The 18382-nt window shown below is 54.9% G+C and overlaps 1 protein-coding gene across 5 annotated transcripts in view; it reads left to right on the forward strand.

Moving 5' to 3' along the window:
- Positions 1-18382, forward strand: part of LOC147580451 (uncharacterized) — a 35369-nt gene that overhangs the window by 12984 nt on the left and 4003 nt on the right. For 4 of the 5 annotated variants that reach the window (XR_015252911.1, XR_015252913.1, XM_086711518.1 and 1 more), the window contains exons 2-3: positions 4150-4235; positions 13469-13532. Coding sequence is in view for 2 of the 5 variants with exons in the window: in XM_086711518.1 (XP_086567644.1) it covers positions 4150-4235; positions 13469-13532 (150 nt within the window). In the remaining 3 variants the exon portion in view is untranslated. Of the gene's footprint in view, positions 1-3189; positions 3928-4149; positions 4236-13468; positions 13533-18382 lie in introns of those variants that run through there. The other variant, XR_015252912.1, reaches the window with a different exon arrangement.

Raw genomic sequence — 18382 nt, forward strand, 5'->3', positions numbered from 1 at the left:
CTAATCCTCAAACCCATTAAGTTCCCTCCACCACCCCACCACCCCCACAAAAAAATCGAAAACCCTACCACAGACCAGTGGCCTCACCCCACTTCTCCAGCAGGCGGGGTGCTGGAGTGAAGGTTCCTATTAGGCAGACTTCATTAATGTTACCAAATATACCCCAGCACATTTACTCGTCTACTGTGAAGTATTATCATAAATAATTAAAATTAAACTGCACTTGTCAAAATAAATGAACAAAGTAGAGTTAGTGATGTCTCTGCCTTGATTTGCTTGCCTCGGTTTGCTTAGTCACTAATTTGAAGAAAAGAAGAAAGACGGAAGGAGAGAGAGGAGGGAAGAGAGAAGAGACCGCCAGGGGAAGAGGACAGGAGAGATGTGGAAAGAAACCTAGGAAAACCCCTACCGTCTCTGCCCTTAGGTTTCCAGTCATTAGGGCGCTCTGGGAGGCTGGAGTGCAGCCTCTAACGTCAGCTCATAATGAATATTGAGGTGTGGATGTGGAAGGAGGGATTTCTTTGTTTACTGAGGAATGGCCATGGGAATGGGGGAGAGGATTGCCTTTGGGGATTAAGGAGTGGGCTTTGTTTTTATGAAGGGCCTTACTTCTTTTCTGAAGTTTTCTGCAGCTAATTGATTCAATTCAGACATTCCTCCTCCCTACTTGGCCAGCCAAGGCTGTGCGTTTGTGAGATGTGCACAGCCCCATTTCCCCATCTGCTCTGGCCCCTTTCTCCACGGTGACCCTTGAAAAGGGTGTGAACATTCACATTGGGGGATATCACAGGCTATAGACAAATCAGTTAGGGGCCAAGGCCTTTGTATGTGTATGTGTGTGAGATAAGCCACATGCATAATACACCTGAATATATATTATTAAAAGTATAATTTACATATAGAAACAGATCATAGCTATACAGTTGTATGGATTCTGACAAGTGCATTTTACACCTATGTAGCCAACACTCAGATGGACGGCCTTTCCCTCACTTCCAGAAGCTTCCTTCCTGCCTCTTCTCACTCAATCCCTGCTTACCTGCCTTCTGATGCCTCTTACCGTGGATTACTTTGACCTATCTAGAATTCGACACACATGGAATATATCCTAGGACTTTTTTTTTTTTTTTAAGGCTTGATTTCAAGTCTGGAGGGAGCACTGTCCTCAGAGGCCTGGCTGAGCGAGTGTCCAGATTTCATGTTTACAGTCACATTGGACTTGCGCTAAACACTTTCCCCTCGGATGGGCCCAGAAGTCAAACCTGTAATTAAATTTGGGGGAGGGGTTGCTGATTTGGGCTGGTCTTCTGCCAGGACAGCCCTGTTCTCACCCGAGGTCTGTTAATGAGCTGGGGACAGGTGAGCCTCACACATTCCAACTTGCCTCTCTTCAGCGGCATCCAGGAGCCTACGGAGAGCTATTAATGGAAGGTGCCGGCTTTGTGCTAATTAGAACTTCCTTTCAGCTTCCATCTGCACAGGCCCTCTGACCCCTCAGTGGTCAGCGTCACCCCTCCCCATCAGCTTGCAACTTAGTCTTGCACCCCTTCCCTATGAATTAGGGGGTGCTGTGAGTGGAGCTGCTCTCCTCTGTCTCCAGCCAAACCCCGGGGCTTTGTGTGTTGCAGGAATATACAGGGTGGCATTTCTCGAGTCTTCTCTGTCTTGTTAGGGTGGAGATGCACTGCAAGTGGGGCAGGGGCTCAGACACCACAGCCATCCTCCTGGCTAGGCTGGTCTCACACCACCGATTTGGGTTTATTTTGAAAGGGACCCGCTATCCTCCGCCCCCTGGGGAGTGTGGCTGCAGACCCTTGTGCCCTCCAACCCCCCTCCCAGGTTCCCGGTGCCTCCCAAGTCTGGTTGTACCCACCCGGTCTCGTCTCAACCTTCAGGTGCCCCTTTATCACCTCAGGCAGCCTGGGGGTGGGGGCTGTGTCCCTGGCTCTCTTCTGAAAAAGCCCAAACTTGCGATTTCCTAAAATTTATTTTACATCAGGCCCAATGGGCATAATTTTTTAAATGGAGGTTGTCTCTTACAGAGGCTTCATTGAAAAAAAAAAAAGAAAGAAAGAAACATTAACGTCACATTAACGTCATTTAAAGAAAAAGCGCCTCTCAGCTTTGGAGGCTGGGGGAGTTAGGGCTTTCTGCCTGATTATCACTTGGGATGAAATCTTTTGCAGGAAACCAGAAAGAGGGGTATTTCCTTGCAATGTTCCTCTTTTTAGCTCCTGAATCTCCTCAGGTCTCCATTGGGGTTGTGTGTAAAAATATCATGGCCAATCTGCGCCTTCATCTCATTTTCAACCTGCGTGAATTATCCTGGTAATAATGCAGGTCACCCACTTCTTTGGCTGTGTAGACTGGGATTTAAAATTTTTTTAACGTTTATTTATTATTATTATTTTAAAAAAAAATTTTTTTTTCAACGTTTATTTATTTTTGGGACAGAGAGAGACAGAGCACGAACGGGGGAGGGGCAGAGAGAGAGGGAGACACAGAACGGAAACAGGCTCCAGGCTCTGAGCCATCAGCCCAGAGCCCGACGCGGGGCTCGAACTCACGGACCGCGAGATCGTGACCTGGCTGAAGTCGGACGCTTAACCGACTGCGCCACCCAGACGCCCCTAACGTTTATTTATTATTGAGAGACAGAGAGACACAGAGCGTGAGCAGGGGAGGGGTAGAGAGAAGGGGAGACACAGAATCTGAAGCAGGCTCCTAGCCGTCAGCACAGAGCCCCACATGGGGCTCGAACCCATGAACTGTGAGATCATGACCTAAGCCGAAGTCAGTCACCTAACTAACTGAGCCACCCAGGTGCCCCAGGACTGGGATTTTTAAAAATCAGGAGTGGATTATTGGCCAGCATGAGGTTTTGCCAGATTCCCCCAAGGTTCTGGACTCAGGCTAAAGAATTAGGATGGAAATGCCTCTGGAGTGCCCAGAGAGGCTGCAGGAATTTCTTGTTCTCTGGTCATGGGAGAGCAGGGGGACTGGCCTGTGGCCTTTCTGTCCCTAGGGGTGACAGTTCCTGAGCTGAGACGCTAGAGTGGAGGACCCAGGGCAATCCTAGACTAGGTTAATAAACTGGCAATCCACATCTATAAGGGCAGCAGCTCATTGGGTGGGGGAGGATGCCCACACCTGTGAGGCAGGGTTTTTTTGGGGGGTGGGGGGGAGGCATGCTTTTGCCATTGCAACTCAGTGTATCCTTGACAAGACACATCACCTCTCTAGACTTGTTTCCCCCCATCTGTGAAATGGGGGTGACATAAGTAACTGCACCTCCAGGGCTCATGTGAGAATTAAGTAAAATATACAAATGAAGTGCCTGGTATACAGTGGGCGCTGAGCAAATGGTAGCTCTTTCTCCAGGCTGGAGCAGGGGGTGCATATGAATGTCTGGATATGAAGTTCAAACCTCCACCAGCTGGAGAGAGTGAAAGCACCAATAAATGGCCAGGGCTTTGTGGAGAATTGACCAGCTGCCTTCTTTCCCCAGCGCCTGCCATGCCAACTGGTCCTGAACTGGGAGACGTATTAGGACTCCAGGGAGCACCCTGTTGGAAGGGGGGTCGGGGCAGGTGTACGTTCCTTGCTTGGCTGGCCGGGGAAGTGTACATGCGAGTGTCCTTAGAGATTTGAAGGGAGCAGGATCCAGATTGACTTGCGAGGCCAAGAGGACGCCGCCAGGAGGCCCACTTTAGCTTGGGTTCTGCATTTCTAACATTTGGGCTTCCGGAAAATGGCCCGGGGTCCCGGTTCGGGCAGGTTTCGAGCGTCAGGACTCAGGAGCTGTGCTGTCGGGGAAGCCGGGGTTGTCCTAGGGCGGTCGCCGGCAGGCTCTCCGCGATGCGCTTGGCCTTAGGTGCACGGAGGTGTCTCACCTCACGGGTGGCTGGATGCCTGGCCCGCTGGCGGGTAAGGAGCTCCGGGGCCGGGACGGAACCCCCTTACCCAGTACTGGACTTGCCTCTCGCGCCCTGGGCGAGCAAGACTGAGATGCGGTGTGCGCCCAGCAGCCGCCCCGGGCTGTTGTCGTGACCTGGAGGACGCGCGTCCCCTACCCCCGCCTCCGAGGGGGCCGCAGCACGCTTCTAGGTGGGTGTGGGGGGCGCCTGATGTCTCCTTTCTGTTTTACAGCTACTCCCCTGCAGGCGCCTCCCTCCTCTTCTCGGGCACGAACTTGCCGTCAGCAACCGTTCGTAGGAGGGCGTGCGGGTGGAAAGGTGAGTGGCCAGAGCTGGGGTGTTGGAAGAGGAGCTGTACGCCCGCACCCTCGCTCTGCCCGGGGGTGCCAAGAGCGGGCGCGCGGGCCGGCAGTCCGGAGTTTGGGAGATTCCACCAGCAGATCGGTGGAGCGTCTGTGTTTTTTACCTTGGTCCCCCCAAAAGGCAACCCCTCCTCCTCCCTAGGCCCGGATCCGGTGTCATCCCCGTCCGCGTCCCTCCCCAACACGCCGGGAGCGGGCGTTAAGCACACACCTAACAGGCACTCTGGGCTCTGTGATACAGTTCGGCGGAGCACGGCGTGGGGCTCCCAGTAGGCGCCCAGTAAAGGCGGCCCTGATTCTGGCCTCCGACGCGGCCTCCTGGACGCCGGGGGCTCTCCCCGTCGGCGTTCCGCGGCAGTCCGAGGCGCGCAGCCCCGGAGCCTTACCCTTCTACCTGGGGTGGCGCGGCGGCCTCCCGCCGGCCACGCAGCAGCCGGTCCGCAGCCGCACTCTCCGGGCTGCAGAGAGCGGGCTGAGCGGCGCGCACGCGGGGCCGCACCCGCGCCTCGTGTACGCCGGGACGCCGCGTGGGCCTACAGCCTTCGGACTCCGCGGTGCCGCCGGCCACGGAGCGTGGGCGCGGGGAGGGGGGCCGCGCACACCGGACCCCGGGCCGGGCGGGGAGGCGGGCGCCGCGGGGCCGGGAGGCCATTTTGAGAGAGCGAGGAGCGGCGGCAAGATGGCTGCGTGGGCACGAGGTAGGTCGCGGCGCGGCCCACAGGAGCGGAACGCGCGTCGAGCGCGCCCGCCCGGCCGTCCCCGCCGCCGCGCTCCGGGCGAAGGCCCTTCGGCCGCCGATGACGGCGGGAGGCCGGGCCCGCGGACGGCCGCGGGGCCCTCCGTCGCGGCTGCTGCGCCCCGGGCGGGCCGGGGCGTGCGCTCCCGCCGGAGCCGCGCGCGCGAGACGCGTGCGGCCCGGGCCCTCCTCGCCCAGCCGCGCGCTGCGGGTAGGGGCGGAGCGGTGGCGCCGGCTCGGAGTCCGGAACCGCGCGTGCCTCGCGCTTCTTCATTATTTTCGAGGCGTGTCAGGCGCATGGCCGACGCCCGCTTTTTTTCTCCCCCGACACCGCGAGGCCCGAGCGGCGAGCAGGACCAGGCCGCCCTGCCCGGGACCGGCTGCGGTCCGGGGCTCGCGGACATCAGGGGCCGGGAGCGGAGGAACCCACGCGTCTGGTGCGCTTGGCCCGAGGACGGCCCCGGAGGCTCCGTTCGCATCCACCCGGCGGTGCTGCCGGCGCACAGGAGCAGCACCTCCGAGCTCGGCCCTCCACCCGGGCCTCGGCCCTCCACCCGGGCCTCGGCCCAAAGTCTGAGCAGTGGCCCCGCAGAGGCCCCCTTCCCACCGATTGAATGATTTAAGCGCGGTTCCCTTCCCCCCACCCCCCACCCCTAACTGCCCCTATTGATCCACCGCTGCCCTAGGGCATTTGTACAGTGGCTAAGAAACTCCACTTCTGTTCGTTTGTGTTTGTATTGAGTCCTCGCTTCGTACCTGGCGGGGTACTAAGCACTTCACATGCATTCGGGCCTCAGCTTGACAGGGAGAGTGGTGGCGATTCCCTCTTTGTGACTTTGGCTGTAGCCAGGTTGTGGCAAAGTCCAGATGTGGATTCAGGGCTGTCTGCCCGAACGTCTGAGTTCTTAACCACAGGCTCTGCACATGCACACGTACGCACAGACACACGGATTCATCACCATCGTGATCTCATCTGTCCAGCACCGAGTCTGTCCTGAATCCAAGCCCCATCTCCGCACAGCCCTACCTCGCATATGAGAGCTCTCCTGTCATACCCTGCTTCCCCCACCCCTAATCTGGCCTGAAGTCCTGGCCTAAAATAAATGTTATATTCAGTATTGGTCTGAGCCTCCTGGCAGCCAAGACAAAGAAGAAAATGGGACGATTTATAACCTTGTTAAAAAAAAAAAAAAAAAAAGAAGAAGCTGATTAGGATTTTTAGGGATATGAACATTTCTTCCTCTGTAAGATTTATAGAAAATTTAAAGCTTGGTTATTATGGAGGTCAACTGCTTATGTCACAGATGAGGAACCAGACCCAGAGAGGTTAAGTGATTTTCCCCAAGGTCATAAAGTTAGCTGGCAGAGCAAGAACTGGGGTCCAGTCCAATCAATTCCCAGTTTCCCATTCTTTCGTGAGCAGGTTTTAGTGGGTTTCTCAACAGTGAAATAGTTCAGTTACGTTTGGTGACCCCTCCATCTTCCATAAATTCTTCGGACCTGAATGCTGTCTGTTCCTTTCTTTTCCCTCAGTTCCCACTGCTGGGCTGGGCTCATCATTGTGGATGTCTGTAAATATTTGCTAAATGAATACGTGGTTCTAAAAAACTAAGCTTCTGGCTCTTGGAAATGGTGGCGGGGGTGGTGGAGGGAGAGGTTCTAAGTTGTTTTTTGAAGGGACTTGGTTTTTTGAATGTTGCATCCCTGAGCCCATGAATTCCTTAGATTTCTCTTTTAGCAAGTGGTGTGACCTTTTGGCAGTGGTCTGGCCCCTAACTGTCCTGTCACGTTGTTGGTGTTGTGGGAAGGAGTCATGTCTCTCCTGAAGGACTATGCTGTCAATGAGAGCCGTAAGTCCCTTTAGAGTAACTGACGAAGGTTTCCCCATTACACCGGCACAGTCACCGTGAGACCTGGTGGACCCATTCTTTTATCTTGGGGTGGAGAGCCAGCCTTTCTGTGCCAGCCCAGCTTTGGTTCCTGTGGCTTAAGTACAAATAGCAGAATGTAGTTCACCAGGTCCCAGAACTTCTACAGATTACTAAGTTTCCATGGCTCCCAAAAGGTAGCCAGCCTTTGAACCCTGGCATGATAACTGTAGGTGCTGAATGCATTTAGTGAGCCTGCCACGGACCAGATTCTCTGAAAATTTGTACCAGAAAGTTGTCATCCTTGGGTGCGGAGAGGGGGGTCTCCTTCTTGGTGAGGAGGCCCTATTGGCAGAAACGCTCCAACACATCCTGGCCAAATCCTGACCATCATCTTTGGGCTGGCTCTGGCCAGGCAAAGCAGGGTGGAGAGCTGAGGCCCAGTTTACAGCGAAAGCCCCAGCTGTGGAAGAAAAACAGGGTTCAGCTCCCCAGATTAGTTACTGTCTACAAGGATTAAAGGCCCCAAATAATGGCCGGCCTCTCCCCTCCTCCGTGCCAAGGGAAGACATGTAAATACAGCCGCACGCCAGCTTAGGCAGTAGATGTGTATAAATCGAATTTAGCAAATCAGATCATGGTTTAAATGCACTATTTAAAGCAGTCCTGCAGTGAAGCCTTTTACAAAGGGAATAATCATTTTGTGATGCTAATCATCGGCGTCCAATTTATCTCCTTTGTAAGTTCAGATGTTGGTGCACTGGGTGTTCTGAAATTGGGGCGCTCTTGTGTCAGGCTCTGGTGGTGGCTGTCTGCCTTCTTTTCTTGACCTCTCATTTGAAATGGGTGCATGTCCTTGTCTCACTGGGGGCCTCAGGATGCTTGTCACTTAGGCTGATAGTTCTCATCCATCTCACCCATCTTTTTATAATCTGATAGAGCCCACCCTTCAGCTGCTCCTGGCCCCTTTTCTGAGATTTGCACCCTTCCTGGGGGGGAGATACAGGCCCTGCTGTTCTCAGGGTATTAGAGCCAACTCCCTCTCTGATCTGAACCTTCTTTTGTTTCTCTGAGTTTCTGGTACCTCCGGTGCTGCTCATAAAGGAGATCTCGGAGTCCACTAGATACGTAGCAGCCTCTGAATTTAGTAGGTGAATTAAATGCAGGCACCCACTTGCTGAATAGGCACTGTCCGAAATACTCTCCCCATTCACGGCCAGATAACTAGGCCTGGGTGTTAAAGTGACTTTTCCCACAAGTTAAAATCGGGACTCAAAGGAGAACCTGTCTCCTAATTGCTATAAAAGTGTTTTATACACTGAGCTGTAGTGCCTTTCTTTGCAGAGAAAATATAATAAGAGACCATCTGGGTGGGAGAGAAAGAATGAAGGGAAAGAGATGGATCAGAGTGGAATAAAGGAAGTGGGCAGGAAGCTGGGGGGGGGGGGGGGCGCGAGGAGCCTGACCTTGCTTAGCTCACAGGCCCTGATATAGTGTCTTTGTCAATGCTGCCACTATTGGCGCGTTCCTCGGTAATTATGACTGTGTGTTGGCATGGCGACTCCGAGTAAGAAGCACCGGGTAAATGCACGACTTGTTCTTGCCTTCTAAAGCAGAGAGGAGCTTTTGTGGGTAGTTCCTCCAGGGAGACGCGGCAGAAAATTCACCAGACCCAGTGCCGGAGCGTGGGTATTTGCAGCCTGGAGGAGCCGGGTGGCCGGGACTGGGGGCGGCACGCCCTCCTCCAGACCTGCCTCCAATGCAGAGGTCAGGCCGAACCTCCCTCCTGTTCCTTTCTGTTGGTCTTTGTTCCCGAGCTTGTGATGTCAAGTACACCCATCTCTTCTCCCCTCCAGGTTTCCTGTTCCAAACAGGTTCGTGTTGCGCTCGTCCCCCTGAATTTGATTTATCGTAAACTCAGCTGTCTCGTAGGCGGGTATTAATTGGGAGGCTGGGCGGAAAGGCCGGTGGGCCCAGCAGTAGGGATGGAGTTTGGGGCTCCCCTTCCGACCCTGCTCCCCTCTCCTTAGAGATACTTGGGCCACCTCATTTTCCCAAAGTTGGGGAGGTTGCTGGAGCCAAGAGTTGGGCCACCCAGTTAACCGCTGTTGATCTCATGATATGTGGTCAGCGCAGCAAGCTGAAACGATGATACTGGGTTAAACAAAACATTATTAAAATAAGTTTGATCTGCTTCTTCTTCCTTTTTAATGTGGTTTCTAGGAAGTTTAAAATGATACATGCAGCTCATAGTTTATTGGTCTAGACTAGAGGGCTAAGATCTCTTCCAGGCCTGAAGTTCAGTAACGAATCTTCGTCTGTCCCTGGAAGGTCCCTGGCCAAAGAGAGCTCTCTGTATAGAAGAAGGCCATGGAAACGCCAGGCTGGAGGCCACTGGGAGGCTCAGGTCTTATGGGGCTTTTAGAAGCGCCTAGTACAGCCCCTTAAATGGGGGTTACCCCACAGTCCTTGGCGACAGAAGGCCTTGAATCTACAGGCAACATTTTGTTTTTGGAGTTTAGGAGATGGGGAAGAAAACCAGTGGGTAACCCCCAGGAGTCTTTGGGTGGAGTTTGTGTGGACATAGATGTAGGTGACAGGAGCGTTGTCCTGGGGGCAGAGCACCTCCCCACCCCGCGTCCCTGTGCTTATAGTGATTTCGTAGTGTCTCAGGTGTGTGGAAACCACAGGACATGGGAAGGTGGCTGTGCATCTCAAGTTCACACTAAACCCCCTTTAGGCAGGTTTCTTTTGGCCCGAGGGTTCCTCATTGCCCCTCTCCCGGCTGCCCCTCCTCCCCTCGGCCTGTGCTGCTCTGTGCGAGCTGAAGCTTCTGGGATGCGCCTTGGCTCAGAGCCAGCGTCGTCTTCTTCGAGAGGCCTCCTGCCCTGGCTCCCTGCCAAGCCTTGAGTCTTCAGAGAGATTTTCTGGGGAGGTGCTGGGCTCATCCTGCTGCCAGAGGGCGAAGGGGCCTTCTCACCTCAGAGGACTCCTGGCCATGGGTCCAGCCTTGCTTCCAGCCCCCTTCTCCTGTCAGAAACTCCGGTTTCCTGCCCCGGAAACCCTGGACTCCGTTAATGGTCTCCCAGCCTCAGTAAGCCTTGAGTTTATGAAAAGACAGCTCCTCACACGAGCCTGGGAGGTGAGGAATGGGCCGTCAGGAAATCATAATGACGCTTGATAATGGTGACAGGAACCATTTATTGAGCACTTATGCTGTGCCGAGTCCTGTGCTAACGCTGCGCATGCTTTATCTTCTTTTAAGGCCTGTCTCTTTGGGGAGCAGAAAGAATGGTAAATGTAATCTTGGGTCTACCCTTGTTTTTCTAAGCCAGATGTCATGGGGTGATTGCATGGGGAATGTCTCAGAAGCTACAGCCCTTGAGTAGGCGGTAGTCTGGGTCCCCCCGTGGGCCCTCATCTCCCAAGGAGTCTGCCTGGGCTTTGGGGAACAGCATGAGCCCATCTGGGTTACTAGAAGGTGGCTCCGAAGTGCCTCCTGCTTTGGGCTGGCAGTGTACCTGGAGAGTGTGAGTAGGAGGGCTCAGTGCTGGGCCCTCGGGAGCCTTGGTGAGACTCTAGGAGGGGTGAGAAGTGTCCCACCCAACCCTGGCTTCCTCCTGGTTGTCAGTGTGAACTGTAGCCTGGCTGTGCCTCACTCTGTAAAATCAGGGGTTAGCCAAAGTCCACCAGTCTGCCCATGGTGCCGAGGGATCATACCTGCCCAGGGCGAGGCTGAGCCTCTGTTTTCTAGAATGTTACATCCCCCTGAGATAGCACTGAGTCTTCTGGAGGGGGGTGAGGGATCCACTTCTCTGTCCAGTCTTGTCTGGTGCTTAAGCAGAGAATGCTAGACCATCTTCCTGTCCCCGGAGTTCAGTGGCCCGGGATAGGAGAGGTGGCAGATGCCCCCGAGGGCATGTCATTTCCTTGGGGAGTGCTGGGGAGAGTGTTAATAGAGAGGAAAGGCTCAAGTTTACAGCCACCCCTTCCACATTGAGCCTGCAGCTTCCTTTACCCCATTTTTAGTTGTTTCAGGTTCGTTTTTCTCTTTTTTGTCATTGGATCGCAGGTTTCAAGATCATGGTGGTTTGAAGCAGTGCGTGCGGCCCGATGGGCATCAGGGGTCTGTCTGCTCTAGTTCAGACCCTTTCGGGCACATTATTTCACCTCTCTCTGAGCCCGTTTTCTCATCTGTAAAATTGGGATAGTAATACTGAGCTTGTGGCACTCAGGAATGTCAGTTTGCACCCTCCATCCGCTGCTGTTAGAGAATGGGTGTATATGTGTTGGGGGGCGGAGGCGGGCTGAGCACGCATGAGCCAGCAAGGCTGTGCCATAGGGGACCATCTCCCTGGTGGGCCGCACATCGGTAATGTGTGGAGGCGCAGGGAAAGCAGCCAGCGAGGCGTGGGGCTCAGCTCTCTGTCAGTCACTGGAATAAGTCATGGTGTTTACTGACCATGCATAAGCTCCAAGCTCCAGTACAGAGAGAACCCCAGGAGAACCCCAGACCTGCTCCCTGGCCCCTCCAAGCAGAAACGAGCCTAGTAAAGCACACATTCAAGAGTCGATGGCTTGACTCAGACTGTGGGAGTTAAGAGAGGAGGAATTAGTTTGGAGTGGAGTCATCAGAGAAGCCTCACTGTACCCAAACAGGTCTCCTAGGCTGAGCGGGGGAGGGACTCCCCAACAAAAGTTTGGGGATGGAGCAGCAGGGTAGACTCCTGCAGGACCGGGCCAGAAATCTGGGTACAGATGAGCAGGTCAGATGGTAGAGGCTGAGAATAAGAGGGGTGGAGGGCAGGCTAAGGGAGCTGGTCTTGTCACCCCCATGTGCAAGATCCATGTGGGAGGCTACCGGGCTGGCCTGAGCCGAGCAGGTACCTCCCCTGGGCTCTCACCTCTGATGGCTCTTGGCCAGGACTTTAGCACCTCTGGACTATGCCACGGAACCTCGGAGCTCAGGAATCGGAAGTCTTCCCATGCCGGGCTGTATTTTTGCTATTGCGTTCATTTATCCACTCAACATTTACTCACCGAGCGCTATGTGTCGGGCTCTGGACAGTGCCTTGCGGATACAGAGAAGCAAACCACAGTCCCGTGCTCAGCACTTTAAACTTGTGTAATACAGAATTTCATCTGGCCATCCAGGTTGGGAAGGCCAGGCTGGGGGAAGGGGTGCTGGGGGGATGACAGTTCTCACCAGTTTGTAGCTTTCTGGCTTTCCAGTCCCAGGAGCCTCGGAAAGCAGGGTCAGAGGTCATTTCATGCTTTGCCTGTGGTGACCTGAAGTTGCCATTTAGCCTGGGCCAGAACTTTGCTTTTCCAGATTCCATTGGTTCTTTATAGAACTGTGATATCCCAATTGCCTTTTCTTCGTTTGAGGAACAACTTTGATCTTGGAAATCAGCATAGCAGGAACCTATTGAGATTTGTGTGTGAGGTTGGTAAGGAACACCTTCAATGCAATCAAATAATAAATTACATCTGGAAGAATTCACGTACGGAAGGTTTCTCCTCCTTGGAAGAAATCAGATACCGTTTGGGGCATCCAAGCCAGAATTCTCTCCTGGTTCTGCTCAGACTGGATCCTGAGCACAGGGGCTGGCAGGTAAGCCTGCCCTATAGCAGCAGTGGGCACCCAGATGCCTCCTGTCAACACAGCTGAAGTTTGGAAGAGTCATCCACGTAGCCCCTAGGCTGGGGCCCGCCTTGCAAATGACTCCACTGGCCCTAACGCCCAGAACGCAGGCTGTCATTCTGTCACTTGCCCCAGGAGCAGGAAGGCCAAACAGGTTTTATTTTATTATTACTATTGCTTTGGTGGTTTTCTTGTTAAGTCAGTGTGGGTGCGTGTGTGTGCGCGCGCGCGTGCGTGCATGTATGCATGCATGTACGTGTGTGTGTTTAGAGAGATAAATCTAGAACTTACATGGTATTTTTGGTTAAAGTACTTGTCAGAGATGTAGGAGGGACCATGCCATCTCCATCTGCATGGAAGGTGGCTCCAGGTCTTTGAATGGAGCCCCAGGTCCTTGGCCACTAGAAGACTCTCAGTGGACGTATCTTCCCCTCGGTTCCTGTATGGACCACCCACCTGCTACTGATGGCGTAGGATGAGCGTATGTGAAGCAGGCTTTCCTCGGTGGGCAAGAAACAGATAGTGGGATACAGAACAGTTCTTGACTCTGCTTCCAAAACCTTCCACTTTCCTCCCATGGGAACCCAGAGACGTTCTGGAGAGTGATTTCCCAGGACTGGACACATGGATATCCAGATGCTGGCAAGGAGTGGGTCTTCCCTACGCCGGGGTGGCCTCAGCACCCTTCTGGCTTCCCTTGTGCCTCTTTAGAGGTAGTCTGAATGAATGTCATGTGCACAGAGACTGGCCTTGGGTTTACATTTGGTAGCCAGTTGACAGCGGTGCTTCAGAGATGAAGCTCTGAAGCTGACATTTCCTCCAGGACAAAGTGCGTGCATAGTCTCCCACGCTAGCCCCTGACACTCCTCCAGAGGAGAAGCCAAGAGCATGGTTGTCCCGTTTTCCATCGTGTTCTCTCATGTTCCTTCTGTCCCCTCCAGGACACATTCCGGAATCAGAAGACAGGGAACGAAGAAGCGGGAGCCCCGGTGGAAGATTCCGAAGGTGGGTCCTGGCCTGACACAGGCCGTGGGTTGTGTGTGCGTGTGTGTGCATGCATACACGTGCGTGTGCGTATCCACAGTTCATTCCAGCGGCTGCTCCAGACTCTGTGCACGATGCGGTTATGTGGCTGTAGATGGGTGATCCAAGGTCGATTTGGGTCTTGGGTTATGGGTTGTTTTTTTTTTTTTTTTTTTCTGATTCAGGAATAAAAGAACCCAGTTTGGGGAGGAAATAAAAAGGAAAATCCCCTGATGGTTCTTGGACCAGCTGCCTACTTAAGTTGACCTATATGAAATTTCTTTTTTATCGATCTAAAACAGTCAAATATCGGTACTTTCATATGGTTGAGCCTAATGCATTTCTGCTCTGCTGGGCCAGTGCAGAAGGGGTCACCCCTTCCCCTGTATCCTTAGAAGCACTTTTTACTGGGTCTCTGAGATGTAAACCCTTCGTGTTCCTCTGCATCCTATATACCCTGCTCAAAATTATTTTAACTGAAAAGAGGAGATCACCCCAACCTGTGGGTTCTGCTGCTTGTGAAAACAATGCCCACAAGGTTCCACTTTGCCCTGACTTTAAGCCACACCATCTTAAAATGCAGGAGAGTTAATATGACTTTGAACACCTCTCTTTCAGTATTAAAGAAAAAAATCCTCAGGGCAGTTCAGACGAGCCTGACTAAGGGCTGAGACCGGTTCCGAACTTTTCTGGCTCGTGGGGCATTTGCTTCCATCTGGATGCCTGGAATCGTATTCTTACTTCGCCTCCCGTGTAGTCCGCACTCCTGGGAGACGGAGCAAAGGAGCAGGTCGTCAAGAGCTGGCTCGCAGCCTGTCCATAACCTTGCAGCCACCCCCGGTGCTGGGCGAGCAGCGATGTGGGCTTTTGACTGAATGCCGTCCCGTCCTGCATTCATTACACTATTGTCAGTGTGTGTGTCTGGGGCTGCCTCTGGGTGGGTGTGTTTCTTTTTGTGTCTGCGTGTCAGTGTCAGGCTGTGTGTGTCTGTTTACATCGGCCTGTCTGGGCCGCTCACTGCGACAAGGAGCTGGGAGTTGTTGGTAACAGGGAGGGCATTTCAAAGCCCCAGATCTCCCCCCTCGGGGACCTCGGGAGATTTCTATAGATGTGCGTATACATGTGTACACACACGCACACGTCCATGTCACGCGCGCGTGTGTGCGTGTGGTTTTCTTAATAGGGCTCATTGTGTGGGGATGCATGGGAGTGTCTGACCAGGTGCGGTGTGAGCAGCCTCGAGGCTGGGTGAGCCCCATCTGCCGTGAGCTCACAGACTCGCCTTCCCGCCCGCCCGCCTGCCGTCCACCGTCCGTGGGGAGCCTGTCCCTTCGCAGCTCACCATCTCCTCTCTAATTTATTAGCTGGGAAGGAGGAGAAAATGAAACGTTGCCTGAAGACAATGGCCGAGACAGCAGGTCCCACCCTGCACGGCCTGCCAGCACCTCTCCCCCCAGCCCCGTCTCCTCCTCTGCAGCTTGGATCTGTACGTTAACACTGCTCGTCTGCAGAAAGAAATAAAAAGAACCCCCCCACCTCGGAACCAATCTATAAAAACAACGTGTCTGGCCGTGAACATGCAGGGGCGGCTATAGACTGTCAAAGGTGGAGGTTTGAGCCAGACTTTGCTGACTGCTGGCCTGGTGGATACAAGGCCCCTCATCCATTCTTGGGGCCCCCACCTCTGAGTCCTAGGACTTCTCCCCAGCTGCCAGCCAGGCGGGGGAGGGGAGAGGGGCCCAAGCAGCTGCAGGGGCTGTGTTAGTAAACACTTTCCTGGGTTCCCATTTTCCTCACCACCCCCTACCCTTCTCCACTCCTGATGCCCCGTTACACACCACCCCCCCCCCCAACCCCAGCATCCCCTTTTCTGTGGCCTGCACAATGAGCTCATTGTCCTGGGTGTGATTTGAATAAGGGATCGGCGGGCCCGTTCCCAGCATTGTCCGAGGGGCTGGGAAAAACCCCAGCACAGGCAGGAGGACCAGGCCAGACAGAGACAGATGCCTAAATTAGCAACAAAGCTTTGTGCACGTCCCCTGGACAAGGGCTCGCCTTGTTTGCGTGGACTCGAGGGTGTGGAGCTGGCCGGCTGCTCGCATGTCTCCCCATGTTAATTAGTTTTGCATGCATGTCTGAGAAGGTGCCAGGGGGGATGTGTTTGCCTTTCCCCGGGAGGGGGACCTGTTTGTGGCGGTGGAGCTGAGCTGGGCCGGGCCTACCTGGGGAGCCAGGCTCTGAGCCTGGGTGGGAATTTCGGCGTCCTCATCCTGCTTTTCTGTCTCTCTGCCCTTTGGGGGGCCTGGCTCTGCTCCCTGTACCCCGCCTCTGTTCTTACCCTAGCACGTCTGAAAGTTGGTTAGCTCTGACTACAGGGAACTCACTGGCTTCCACCCAGACCCAAGCCAGTGCCTGTCCATCTGGCAGTCTGTCTCTCGTGACACAGGGCCCCCCGGGACGGGCAGCAGAAGCGGCCAGTCTGGGCTCTCCTCCGTCCCCGAGCCAGATGGCCAGTCTGCTTATCGCATTACGGCCTCCCTTGGCCCCAGACCCCCGCCGCCCACAGTTGGGCCAGGATATTATTTGGGATATGATGGAGAAGCCCTCTTTCAGGCCCTGAACAGGAAAGGGGTCTGGAAGACAGGCGCGAGGCACGTCCTTGCCACTGGCTTGCTTTGTGACCTCTGGCAGACCAATTCTCCCCGACACCCTGAATCTTAGTGTTCTCACCGGCAAAATGAGTGAGTTGTACTTCCGAAATCTCTTGGTTCCTTATAGCTCAGAATGTCTGTGACGGTGAGCATTGCAAAGCTGTGTTGATTTAGCACTCGCCGATTTAGCCCAAGGACAGGGATGGGACCCGTGAATTCTGGCCAGAGGTGAAGGAGGGCATCGTGGGAAAGATTTCACTCCTGTTGACACTGGAGCGTGGACCTTGGTTTTGGGAGCGGGTGGGGAATCAGGAGCTGGCAGAGTGTCTCTTCCTGGGCTCTCACAGACCCCCGTTAGCAACCCAAGCCCTTCTCCTGCCCCCATCCAGCAGAAGGGAGCTTGGCGGTGGAAGCAAAGGAGAAGCTGAAGGGAGAGCAGCCGCTGGCCGTGCCCCGGGTATGTCCGGGTCGCCCCCTGCAGGCCCTGGCATGGGGGACAGGGTTGAGAAGGGCCTGGAAGCCTGCGGAACTGGGCCGTCAGAGTTTCCTCATAGTAACGTTGAGAGGTGGAGGGGGACGTGGGGCATGGCCCCTCGTGTGCAAGTGCAGGGGTCTCAGGATCCAATGACCAGGCGGTCTGGCTCCCAGGCCCTCCGCGGCCTTCAGCCCCTCAGCCCCACTGGCCCTGCCCTCTCGCCACCGCTCCTGGGTCAGAAGCACCCCGAGCCTGGGGTGCTCACAGTCCAAAAAGCCCTGTGCCAAAACCTCCAGTTCCTTCCTGTAGGGTCTTTATCCTGGACGGACCCATCCCATCTCATTTGTTACAGATCTGGTGACACCCTGCCTACAGAAGGGCACTCTTTTTCCTGTGTTTGTGATTTAAATGACTTGGGATGACTTTGGTTCAGGAAATGCTGGGGGGTCTTGGGGAAGAGCTTTGAGTGTCCACATTCCTTCCCTTGGCCCTTGCCAGCCTCCCCTGCCTCTGGCACTTCCTCCTGCTCTCCCCTCGGGTATATGGGAGGCGCCTTGCCCTGGAGTCCGGCAGCCGCCCAGAGGGACCCACAGGGAGCCGCTGGGATTACCCTTAGGTGGCTCTCAGTCCAGGCAGGGAGGCTCTGGGCCTGCCTCCCAGCGCCCACCTTCCTTCCCTCCCATGTGGCTGCAGCCGGTCTGCACGGCCCGGCACGCTCGCTCCTAATACCCTGGCTGCCGCTCCCTGCCACTTCTCCCGTCCTACCCTCTCCTGGGCTCCGGGGCTGTCCCAGCTCCAGCTGGGTATCTGTAGGGGGAGGATGCCGGAAGCTCAGTGAGGAAGAGCACAGAGATTAGAGCTCATGGCAGGAACACAGAAAAGGACCCACAGTAGGAGTGGGGGAGGGAGACAGGGGAGGCAGGGCCTTGGGACGCTGCCCGCCGCCCTCCCTGCCCCTCCCCACACCGCCCTCCCGGTTTTAGCTGCCTCAGCTGTAGCCCTGAGCTCCTTAATCTGGTGATCAGCGTGGTGCTGGGGGGGCGGGCTGGCAGAGGCTTTAGGAGGTGACAGGGGATCTTGGGAGTCGCACTCTGCTAACCGAGCGTCGCGCAAAGCCAGGGAATCACATTCCAAGCGCGGTTCCCCCTCCTGAGGCTGGACCCAGCATGAGCGGTGCCCAGTGGAGTGGCAGGGCCCAGGCCGGCGTCACCTTGTTCTTTGTTCCTCAGGAGGAAGATTCCCAAGACCAAGGCTCTCCAGCCGTTTCTGCGTGGCGAAGGTTTTGTTGTTTGGTGGCTGTCCCCACCCTTACCCCCAGCCTCCTAAGTCCTCTGGCTCCCGTTTCCCAGTTAGAAAAAGACATCCGTAAGTGGTAGGAATTCCTCCCCGCCCCCCACCGGCAACCTGTCGGGGTCCAAAGACACGCACTTGTTCTAGAACTAATCAAATATGCTGGGCAGCATGCCTCCCTTGCTCACCAGCTTAGACTGAGTAGCCCTGAGAGAGCCTTGGGGAGATAGGAAATTGAGGCAGAGATGCTGAGCACAAATCCACGTGGTTCGGGCGGCTTCTGGCACCTCAGGACCGGGTGGCCCCACCCTGGGACTTAGCTGGAGAGGAGGGACAGAGGGAGAGGTGCTGGGGGCAGAGGCTCTGCTTCTGGCATTACTGTGCAGCAGTCCCCTAAGTGTCTCCGAGTCTCTAAA

This window comes from Puma concolor, chromosome B3 (genome assembly GCF_028749965.1).
Source record: "Puma concolor isolate L17-30 chromosome B3, mPumCon1.1.hap2, whole genome shotgun sequence".
In the NCBI taxonomy this organism is placed as follows: Eukaryota; Metazoa; Chordata; class Mammalia; order Carnivora; family Felidae; genus Puma; species Puma concolor.